This window comes from Sprattus sprattus, assembly GCF_963457725.1.
Source record: "Sprattus sprattus genome assembly, chromosome: 10".
NCBI lineage: Eukaryota > Metazoa > Chordata > Actinopteri > Clupeiformes > Clupeidae > Sprattus > Sprattus sprattus.
The window spans coordinates 18735973-18748547 of NC_137908.1; the positions used below are offsets into that span (position 1 = coordinate 18735973).

At 43.0% G+C, this 12575-nt stretch overlaps 1 protein-coding gene across 1 annotated transcript; it reads right to left on the reverse strand.

The window, feature by feature from the left end:
• Positions 1-2860: 2860 nt before the first annotated feature.
• On the reverse strand, positions 2861-12412 carry patz1 (POZ/BTB and AT hook containing zinc finger 1; the record flags this gene model as incomplete). Its single annotated transcript, XM_080845507.1, has 6 exons — positions 2861-3449; positions 4709-4927; positions 6699-6863; positions 10160-10331; positions 10601-10664; positions 11175-12412. 6 exons carry the CDS (start codon positions 12410-12412, stop codon positions 2971-2973), a joined length of 2337 nt encoding a protein of 778 aa, XP_080701633.1. The 3' UTR covers positions 2861-2970.
• Between the last annotated feature and the right edge of the window lie 163 nt (positions 12413-12575).

Below are 12575 nucleotides of genomic sequence, written 5' to 3' on the forward strand. Positions count from 1 at the left end.
GCAGGAGATGTTTACAAATCCATGCATTCTCTATTTATTCTGTACATGCCAGTATATACCAGCAATTTAAATATTTGTAAATATGTTCCATCTATATTTCACCTCCCACAAAAGCAATTCTGGAGGTCATTAGGAGATTGTAATAAATTAAACTTGAACCAAGTCAATTCACCAGTAAATCATTTAAAAGGGATTTCATTCAAGAGTTTTTAAACAGATCCATTGCATTAAAATGACTCATTGCACTTCAATTTTTTTAGTTCAAGTCTTATGTATCTAAATCATGTAAATAATGTCTTATATATGTGCAAAAAATACGTGAGGCACATTGTTACCTCCTGTATTAAATAAAGTTTGTTTGATTGATTGATTTGATTATAAATGACATTGTGTCATGTACAGTGCAGTGCTGTATAAGTAATACAAGTTTAAGCTTAATATTAATTATGAAGCTAAATTATGAATCCTTAAAAAGGTAGCTCAAATTTTGTCATTGAAACTTTGCATTGTTGCCATTTGTATTTTTAATAAACCATTTTTAGTTCTAATTTACAAACCAGTTTCAGTCATCCTTCCTTCCTCTGCAACACAAAACAAATAATGTTCATATAGTGATGACCGATGTCCCGTTTGTGTGCAACACTTTCTACAGTAAAAGAAGGCCTAGCCTCAGGGCATGTGTTATAATAAAGGTCAACATCGTTAAAAGAGTTTGAAATACAATTTTATTTGATCCCAATCTCTGCGAATCGACAGAGACACCAGACTCCAAAAACAGTGTACAAAAACCAAACATCTATAGAAAAGTATGTTTATATTGAAATGTTTAAAAAAAAATTGACGAAAGAAATTGTGATGTAAAGAACAACCTTGTAAGGGACTGAATATCCAATACCAAACATACATATACAAATGTACATCTTTTCCATGTGTGGATCACCTCGTACAAAAAAAGTGTCAATGCAAATCACTCTACATGTGTTTGTGGTCTACCCTTGAAGATGACAGGTCCATTTTACTTTTGATTTTCCACCCATGGCTCAATCACAATCACTGTTGGGAAGGCACTTTGCAAGACCATGAAAATAAGACCTGGACGCCAAGACAGAAATAATGCTTCAACATCAAAAGGATCTTAAAATGAATGAAATTAAGAATATTAATACAATTCCAGTGAATCACAAGACAACAAATAAAAGACAAACCCTCCACCAGACAGACCTAACATCACTGAGAATGGGTCATGGGGATATTTATGAGGTCCCATGACATAACTTGCATGAGGAGAGGGTAGCTGAAGGTGACACCAATAATGACTGAACTGAGTTAGCAGATACTGAGGGTCATAGTTGAGTAAGGACAGAGCTGTCCCCTGCAGAAAGGGATCATGGGAAAGGGAAGTGCATAATTAGTATGTGAGCATCTGTAGAGGCCAGTGAATCCAAGCTGCAGTGTAATACATAAAGGGGTGGGGATATCCTGGAGATGTGCAACCCCACAGGACCTTTCCCCATAAACACACTCATGCACACACACAAACACACACACACATAAACTTTCTTTCATCATCACCCACCCTATCATGTATGTGCAGATGCAGGCACCGCATACATACATACTATTGGATGTGCAATCACACTGCACCACGTCAAAAACCATCAGTCAGAATCACACACACTTTCCATCCAGGCCAACAACTTTCCACTTTCTCGGATATATACATTTCATATATTTATATAAATTCGTATGTGTGTGTTATATACACATGATTGAATCACGAAAATGTAAGTATAAATTAAGCGGGAATGCTTGAAACATCACTGAGTAAACACAATTCTCTGAAAAAAGATTTAAAAGCATAAATTTACAAAAGCCCACTGGCTGATTTACATTCTGAGGGTAGAAGTATGTATTACCAGGGACCACCTGACACTCACACATACAAGCAAACTCTCATACACAGTTACACAATTCTCACACATTTTTCTCTCAACACAGCCCTCATGTCATGTAGCATAACTTACAGAATAATGAATAGCACATAAATGTTTGTAACGAGTCAATATATATACTTTTTTCTTCTACAATGAACAACAAAAAAAGGACAAAAGAAATCAATAACTTAATAAAATAGAATCTACTTTTCTTGCAAAAAATCTTTTAGTCAAACCTGAAATTGGTCCCTGTTGGATATCTAGAACTGACGTTGTGAATAGTGTGACATTCAAACACACAAGAGTCAAAATGTTGTGGCATAAAAAAAATAAAAAAAATTAAATGAAATGTACACAACCAACATTGTGTTGTGGTCAGGAATTATGGTTTTCCCAATGAGAAACCACTGTATTATTTACCCTTGGGTCAAGCAGTAGTCTCTGGTGGGACGTGATACATTTCTTTAAAATACTTTCCTAAGAACCACCAAAATCGCGTTTCCATCGCAACCAACAGCAGGTGACTGATTCTGGGTCAGGCTGACCTGGACCAAGTGAGAAGAACAGCAAAGTTCAACAGCAACCTCTGATTCAGCATCAGCAATCTCTCAGACCTCTGGCACTCCAGGGGCAGTAAGCAAAGCTGTAGCCTTTGTGGAGCTCCCTGAAGCTCCATGTCATAACATAATGCGCACCACATCAATTCCACAAACAAACCCAAAGTAAGATTAATAAGAAAACTGACATAGCCGATTTTCATTGCTATGCATATCACAAGACACTTACATGTACAATGAGAATAAAGTGTTCAACCTGCCAGTGGGGCTCTGACACACCCGTTTAGCTGCTTTAGATAGGGAAAATAGAAGAATGCATTTATGTACACTTCCATCTTGCTCTGCTCTGAAAGGGTAGAAAATATTCAATGGCATCATGGAATACTGTGAGCGAGGTACAAGCGGCACTGAGGCAAGGAAGGGTGCATCTGTGGCAAGGCGACCTTTGACATGACCTTTGACATCAGGACCTTCTGTTCTCACTTGCCTCCAGTCAGCCCGCTGCCACTCCCCTCTGTGTCCACCAGCGAGGACGCAAAGGCTGACTGCACGATCTGGAAGCCAAAGGACTCGAGCAGGGACATGTTCTGCTGGGGGGAGAAGGGGGAGCTGAGCGACGGGGAGGAAAGGTCCCCCAGTCCAACGCCCCCCTTCCCTGCCCCTACGACCCCGTGGACCCGCTGCAGGTGCTTGTTGAGGTAGGACTTGGTGCGGAAGGCCTGGCCACACTCACTGCAGGGGTGCTTCTTGTCCGAGTCTGCCCCTCTGGCTTTGGAGCCTGCGCCCGCAGCGGATGGAGGAGTCCCTGGGGTCCCGCCACCTGCTCCGTTACAGTTGAGTCCTGCTCCGTCCGCCTTGTGTGGCGACTTAAGCTCTGTGCCGTTGGAGAGCTCACTGAAGGATGTGTCTGAGCCCTCGGAGTCCTGGTGGGGGCACTTCCCAGTGTTCTCCTGCCCGTCTGAGGTAAACATAGAGAGGTGGGGGTGGGATTGTTGGTGAGGTGTGACGTTTAGTGGATAGTGTAGAAAGAAGAAACAGGGGTTGGAAAGAGAGGGAATCACACATTAGGCAAATGGGGAGAGGAGTTCAACAACACAAGCCTAGAGTCTGCCAACTGTGACAAGGATTGCAGGCAGAGTTTTCTACCAACCACTGTAGGCACAATGGGAAGCAGATGTTCAGGAGGAATGCTGATAAAATGGGAATTTTCGGCTTAGCTTTGGCGATTTTGTTCATTAAAAAAAACAGACAACTCTGAAATATCTGGATACAAGTTCAATAAAGAAATGATCAGGGAAATTACTTTCAGGCTTTCAACAATTAACAAATCATTAAATTAACTAATCATTCAATTAATGAATCATTCAATTACCAGAGGAGTGCCCTCAACAAGAGCAACTTATGGAGGAAAATGGACGGAGACTGGACTGACTGATTAACATGTACCCAACATGGCATTTTAGATCATCATTATTATAGAAATCCAATTGGCCTGCTAAATGACCTTTTACAATAATTAAGCTGTTTATCACGAGTACAGGATATTTACTTATCAATGCCTTATAAGTCTTCAACAGAGGTAAAGAGTATACAATTATGTGCTATTTAGGAACAAAGAACTTTCACACATGCCACACAATGAAGACTGAATAATTTTAGGTGTTTGGCTATGCCTTAGAAAATAGATATCCAAGTTGAAGATTCCCTTGCAAAAACCAACACAAAACCCTACAGATTTTAGCTACAGCATCCAAATTTCTCACAATGTATAGCTAATCCTTTGCATTTGCCAAATGTAGTGTGACATCATAACCCAGAAAACATATTTGCAAACTCAACCATTATTGTGACTTTTAAACAAAATGGACAGTAATAACAAAACATAATTATAGAACAATAACAGTCATCTAGATTTTTAAATCTCCCCCAAAAACCACAATCATCTCTGGCCTTAGAGAATTGCAGTGTCCTTTGAGTAAAGTTTGCAAGAGATAACCAATTTGCATTCCAACCACTTTAACAGTGCCTGAGGTTATCCAATTCAGGATATAGGTACCATTGTTGGTGCAGGAGGTAACGGGACACTGGAAAGCTCCAAAACACCAGATTAGATGTGAAAACCAGTTTGTCTTGATTATTGGGATCTCACGCACCACATGTCTCTCCTGTGGGTCTCCTCCGCCCATCCCCCACCCCGTCTACTGGGCCCGTACTGACCTGCCACTGGCCCGTGGAGGCCCGGGAAGCCTGGACCCCCGGTAGAGCGGCACTCCCAGAAATAGGGAGCCCCGCCAGGCTTGCCCAGAAATAGCTCGGGCTGCAGACTCAGGGCGGGGGGACCAGGCTGGGGGAGCATGGGGGGTCCGGCGAGCCCACGGAAACACCCGCCCTCTGGCTCGGAGAAGGTAACCAGCAGCCGGCGACTGCTGCAAAGATCTACACCGACACCGCCCCAGTCCAGACGGAGCAGGAGGGGTGGCAGGGAGACGACAGAGAGGCCAGGGGAACGAAAGTCACACACCCAAAAAAAAATAACACGTAGACGACAAACCAGTTCAAAGTAGTCGCCATAATTGACACAGATGTTTAACAGAACTGCATGCCCCATAAGGGAAGGTTGCTAATGTTTAACAGGCAATGTTCATGCCCCATGTCCTACACACTGCAGTCGAAGATTGGTCGGAGAGAAAGGTACACTCTAAGAAAATGAATCTTTTTCCTTTATTACTTGCCAAAGCCAGCAGACTCTCTGTTGGAATTAAATTTGTGTTTCTTCCACAAACAGCTCCCTACGGTCCCCACATCATGACCAAACAGCCGTCTTAAATATCTGCAGGGTTGTTTATTTTTACTTCTTCCCTGAACTCAAACATCAAACGCATCCTGCTCTTTCTACGATACCCCATCCATCGTCAATTAATTTCACATGATGAATTAAGGATCATTTCATTAGCCATACCTAATTATCTAGCCAACACTTTATGAATACATTTAATCCCTTGGTGATTTATCACTTTCTCTCCCTTGGAAACAAATCAATAACATTTCCATTGCTAGCCCCTCAGTCTATCATTTGTGCTACCTTTTATCCATAATTTAAGACAAAAATAATATGAATGTGATCCGTATAATTTTAACCAGAGCTCAGCCAACACTAGCTTCACCCGAATAACTCACAATAAAATACGCTCTAGAGAATGCAGCTGGCTACCAACAATAGGCTGCTGCTTTCCATGGCAAGTTAGAAAAGTTTGAAAAAGGTCCATTGTACCCACATGGTAACAAAACAAATACTGCACAGAAAGAGACAGATACAACCAAAATGGACATGCAAGTAGCATCATGATGTCCAGAGTGATGGAAATGAAGAAAAGCAACTCGGCCAAGCCATCTAAGACACTCACGCACAGGATGCTGAAGAGTGCCAGCAATACATCCTGGGATACAGGCATTTTGTCATTCCAAAGGACGGGAGCACACGTAGAAGACTCCGTTGTGGCCATCAGATGCCTGTGGAAAGCTCTTCCTAGTTTGGTACATTCGTTCTTATTCTTTTCTCTGCCTAGTCTAATAGAATAAAAGTGACTGCTTAAAACAAATGTGATGATGCTTAAGTCTTACTACAGCTGAACTCTGAATATGACACTGTTCTTAAAGTTCACATCCATATGGCTGTCACGACTGAAGAGCAGCACCAATATCTTTTTACTTATGGCTTTGAATTTGACCAATTTGATCTTTTTTTTCTCAAAATGTATTATGACCAGAAAATTGAATCTTGGGGTGTATCTGCACAGAACATTTTCTCCACACAATTGTAGGCTACTGTAAGCGGTATATAATGCCCAGGAATATACCCAGGATATGATGCTTGAAATTTTGAAAAGAAGCAACACATCAATCATATCCCTAAGACGCAGCACTAGCCCACAGGTAACTTCTGGTCTACAGCAGACAAAAGGTGACAACAGCCTTCTAACCGCAGTAGTTAAGAGCAATGTGTGATGAAGGGTCAGCAGGACACATGAAGCGCTGGGCCCACCCTCCCCCTCCCCACCCCAGTGGTCCCACCTGGAAGCAGCAGGCAAAGCAGTGACAGCTGGGCGGGGGGGTAACAGAGAGCAAGCGAAGGATAGAACAGAGGAATGAGTGCCAAGGATGCGGACAGAGGGTTGGGGACAGGTGGTTAAGGAGGACGCCCGCTTGCCTTCCACTGCGCACTGGCGTCCCGTGTGGTAGGGCAGGGTGGCATGGTGGGCTGGCAGCTCGGCGTGGGGCTCGGGGAAGGTGTGCACAGGGGTGGGCCCAGCCGGGGGGGCCGAGCCGTGGTGCGTTTTTACGTGCACCTTAAGGTAGGAGGCGGTGGAAAAACCTGAGGCCAGGAGAAGAACACAGCAGAACACACCGGCACAGTTGCATACGTGTGTGAGCATAGGTGTGTGTTAATACACACAATCAAATACATACACACTGTACTCCAACAGCCAATGCACCCACTTCCAATTCAGCTGTTTTGATTTTGTATTCACCAAATACACACGAGCACTCAAGCCACACACACATACCATACCATACCAGGTAGGGTAAAATGTACATTACACCTTATTAAAGAGGACCTATTATGCTCTTCTGGTTTCCCCAGTGTTATATAGCTGTTCGTGCATGTTAACGGTCTGCAAAGTTTCAAAGCCCAAAGCACACACCAGAGGGAGTATCTCTCTCCAAAAAGAACACTTTTCTTAGCTGCCTATAATGCCTCCAGCTGGAATTCAAGACCTTTTCCTTTGTAACAAGATGACGCAATCTAATAACACAACCTTTCTACCCGCCTATCTGACCAATCAGAGCACACTGAGCTCATCTGGATGGGGGGCTTAGACAGAATCTCTATCAGAGTGCTTCAGACATAGGGCATATAGAGATGTACAGCATGAGAAAATAAGTGTTTTTGGAACACTGATGCATGCAAATTGTTTCTAGTAGACCCCCGAAAAAAATTATATGTACATTCAAAAATTAGCATAATAGGTCCTCTTTAATTGATAGGTTACATAACTTAGTAACAGATACAGAACAAACATCTTTTTGGACATGTGCTAAAGACAAAAGGTGGATATGCAAAGGCTTTACAGAGGAATTCCCTTCAGAGGTTTGGCAGACAGCTTTGGCCTTTCCCCAGTCAGAAGCTCAAAATAAAAAATAAAAACCCTTTAGACTATCAGCTAAGGCAGGCCATGCTGGTGATCCGAGAGAACCGAGGAGGGAGGGGGAAGAAAGAAGGGAAGGTCTGTTTCAAACAATTTAGCTTTATGCTTTCCAACCTAAACTTGACAATCAAAATGCCATTCTTCACAGGGAGCGAATACAGCAGAGGTCTATATTCTAGACAGAAATAAGTACCAACCTAGAGATTCACTTAAGGTCTTGGACAGCATGGACAGGACAAAAGGATTTCATGAATAATCATACTTTGCTGGCTCAATACATGGATCATTCCCTCATCATTACAATTTGAATATACTGTAAATGGCTCTTTCTTGGACTTCTTTCTGGACAGCCGCTTTGCACAAATGTCCAAGGTCATGCTGATATTCACAACAATAGCACTGTAGCACTGTAGCACTTTGAGTAATATTGCTGAATAAGCCAGGAAAATACCATGTCTACAGCAGCTCTTTGATGTGGTCCCTGGATTAAAATGACAGGATATGGACAGTAAAGAATAATGCGTTTCATTGACACAGCTTTTATATTATGCTTACATTATGCTAAATTATTGTAACTGCTAGTGCTACCTTCCTTACAAAAGAGTATTGCATTACTCATAGTAACAAGCTTCGTTAGCACCAACTCGAACAAAGTATAACCACACTATAGACAAAGTGCCCCACTCCACTGAATCTGACTCTGAATCTAGGTTGTCTGGGTGACTTTCGCTGGAGTGTGTGTAACCACATTTTTAGCCCCTCAATTGAGAGAGCAAGCATTTAGGCGATGTTTGTGATGTTGCCATTTCCAAATTGACTAAATTACAAGAATATTGCGTGAAAGGTCATGAAAAAAAGTGCCTACACCATCAACAGATTTGCAGTGATCCTCATTAAACCTAGGTAAGGGAGGGCCTATTATTCACTGCGGTGAGACAGTAAGTCTCCAGGGCATGTTTAGTAACCAAACCAAAATGTAACCAAAATATAGAATCAGTAAAGGACATTCTGTGCCATAACAAGGGATAACTATGTATCTGTATATTAAAAACCTAACACAGGGTTTCTGTCACTTCCATCACTGCAGCTGCAATAATGTAATGTAACGAATATAGCTGTCATCACGTATGTCTACAAGTTGATTGAGCACAGACTTGAAGGTTGCATCGATGAATACACAGGGCTCCATAAGGTAGGGAAAGCCTGCAACCCTAAATTAATGAGCATGTACGTTCCATATTTACTTAAAGTGCATACGGAAAGTTTTCAGATCCTTCAAGTTTTCCACATTTTGTTATGTTTCAGACTTGTCTTAGAGTGGCTACAACTCATTTTGATAGCCATCCGGGAGCCATTCCTCACTTAAATGCACCTGACAGCACTCTGGGAGCCAAAAAGCACCTGAACGACTCTCATGAGAAGCAAAATCCACTGGTCTGATAAAATTAAGATTGAACTGCTTGGCCGCAATTCCCAATGGCGTGTGTGGACGAAACCAGGCACGGTACATCACGTCTTTGATATCATCCCCACAGTCAAAATGGGGTGGTGGCAGCACTGTGCTATGGGGAAGTTTGTCTGAAGCAGGGACTGGCAGACTAGTAAGGATAGAGGGAAAGATGAATGCAGAAAAATATAGAGAAATCCTGAGCGAAAACCTTTTCCAGAGTGCTCAGGATCTTGGGCTGGGGGAAAGGTTTACATTTCAACAAGACAACGACCTGAGGCTTACCATACATTTGTAAAACACTCTAAAAAAATCAGTTTTTGATTTGTCATCATGGAATACTGTGTGTAGAGTGAATCCATTTAAAGATGAGTCTGAAACAATACTGCTGAAAACTAAAAAGGGTCTTAAAAACTCCCATATGCACTGTACATTTATCTTTGCTATTGATAGAGGCATTTCCTTTGAAAGAGGCATGACAGCTAACTCAAAACAAATGCCACGTTCACAGATGGATTCTCCCTTCCTAATTAAATGTCCTAAATATGGTTCTGACTTTCAGAGTGAGGTCTGCATTTTTCCTTTCTTTTTCTTTCACATTTCCTGGAGAAAGTTGGAGTTGTATTACAAAAAACAAATTTGAATGACAGGTATCAATTTAGAAAAAAATAAAACTGTACCCACTCTTGCCCTATTGTGTGAATGTGCATATTGTATGTGAATACTGTACAGGATAAACATAACATATAAACAGTGCATATACACATGTCTGTAGTTGTATATTTTGTAGGCCGTTAAAGGAGGGGTTTATTCTTTGACGCGCTTGAGTCAGGTGTGATCTTGCACTGGAGTTTATCAGGGCCTTCCTTCAACTGGTCATTATGTTGCGGAAGGCTTGTATTGGGAGTGATCACGACTGTGTGCAGGGGGTGTTCAGGAGCACATGTGTTCTGATCTTAGTTGCAGGTGTGACATAGTGTGAGAAGCATTCAAAGTGTGCATGAGTGGTCCTACCTTTGTTGCAGATGGAGCAAAAGTTGTGGGGACCCTCGCTGTGTTTCTTCAGGTGGTCCGTCATGTAGGCCGCCCTCAGGTATTTGCCACACACCTGGCAGGGAATCTTGTCCTCATGGCACGCCAGATGAGACCTCAGGCGGTCCCGTGTGGCAAATGATGCATTACAGATCTACGTAGCAGACACACACAAACACACACAGCAGTTTAAAACGTATAATTAGCTCATTATGAGGCTTTGCATGTTTGATGCATCACCTTAATTAAGACAAACTAACAATAAACACTAGCTTGGACAAATGGGCACCTGAGGGTAGAGGAAACTAATCTTTTAAACTGGGCTAGGCCCTTTTGAGGCCTGTTGGACAGAGACCAGTGTTGTCATCTCATCCTGCTGCATGGATGAACCAGCATGACCTTGGTTTTGGAGTGCCAACTCACCTGGCACTTGTGGGGTCGCTCTGTGGTGTGCACCTGCTTGATGTGTCCATTCAGGTGGTCTGGCCTATAGGTTTCAGGGGAAGGTGTTAGGTAATTTATTTATTAACATCAAGCCCACAAACTAATACTAACAACCAGACACGTCACATAACATGGTCCTTTCAAAGCACATCCTACATGATCCAAAAACACATTTCACCTCCATCATAACCATACACCAGTCTCCCCAGTCTATTGGCCATTTGTGCTACTTAAGAAAAATGTTTCAATACTCTTTGAGGACAGAATACTGACATCCATTTTAACATCTAAACCGAAATCCATGGATATAAAGGATGAACTGGGAATGAAGTCTTATCTACCTTGCAAGATATTTTAAAGGAAGCCCTCACACATGCCATTACGTTGTTTACTCCAAAATCGGACATCATTCCTGTTACAGTACTATAGATTATTTCACGCCTTTTCGTGATGTTTAAGGCCGATTGTACACGAGTTAGTCATTATATGACAGTATATGACATGTCTCAGGCTAATTCATGAACATGGATGGACAGAAGGGCTGTTCACTCACCTTGAGAAACCTTTCCCGCAGCTCTGGCAGACGTACGGTTTACCCACAGAACCATCGTGAGAACGAACATGGTATGACATTCTGTCTTTCCGTTTGAAGCGGAGGCCACACACAGGGCAGGCATATGGTTTTTCGCCGGAATGAGAGAGTTTGTGTCGGTTCAGATGATACACATCACGGAAAACCTTTCCACAAATGTCACAACCAACATGACGTCGTGTTCTCTCGCGTTTACGGCTGTTGTCGACGGTGTTGTGAGGTGGGACACCGTTCTCCATCATCCCCCCATGCGAGTGTGCTATCAAGGTAGGACCGTCCCCAAGACCTAAATCGTCCCTGTCGCTGACCCCACCGCTAATCGATCCCGCTCCGTGTTGCACTTCGTGACTCCTCAGCCTGTCAATTTCCGTAAATATCTTCCCACATATTCCACAAGAAAACACATCGATTTCCTTGGCGGCGCTGTTAGTGAAATGGATGGGTTCCACAGTAGTCACTTTCTTTGGCCGTCCTCTACCTCGCTTGGTGCCAGGGGACCCTCCAGGGAAGTTGCTCTCCGTGATCTCCGAGGGAGACACAGGTAGCCTGTCGACTGGTTGTAAAACTGGCATGTCACACTGGGAGCTAACACCTGACATTGCCGTATCACTACCATGAGCGTCGACATCTGTGTGCTGTTGCCCGTTGTTTGGATATACAGTGCCATTGGCCACTACTCCATTGCCATTTGACATATTAACGGGCACAGAGAAAGACTGATCCGCGTTTCCAGTTGTCCTGAAAAAGCTGACGTCCCCTCCACGAGACGGAGGGACAAGGATCTGCACATTGGATTGTTTGATCACCTCCTGACAGATCTCGATGACAGACCGCATCAACAAAAACTTAGCCGCTGTCATCAGCTCGGGGAAACATTCCAGATGGACCACGATCTTAGAGGTATATGCAAAGTCCAAGATGTCTTTAAAAACTTTGGGGCTGATCGTATGCATCTCCAGCTCTTTAGCTTCGCCGTCGCCCTCTGTCTGACAACTGAACACAGACTCGAAATACTCGCTGCACGCCGCCAACACCGCCTTGTGGGCAGGGAAGCTCTCCTCTCCTACGCGTAAGATCACATCGCAGAACCTGCCTCCATCTTTTCTCTGTGTGTTAAGGTTGTGTAGCATCTCGACGCTATGCTTGCTCACCTGGTATGTGTAAGAAGAATTCCACGACTGATCAGTTATTCGCTCCATGCCGTATTTATTTGCCAACGACACGTGTTAGCAAACGACACCGGACTTAGGAATCCGAAAAGCGAAGAGAGCTCAGTGCAAAGGGTTTAAGTAAATAAAAATAATCAACGACGACCACCCCTCTTCGTCTTTTTAGCATCTAACATGTTAGCAGAAGAAAAAA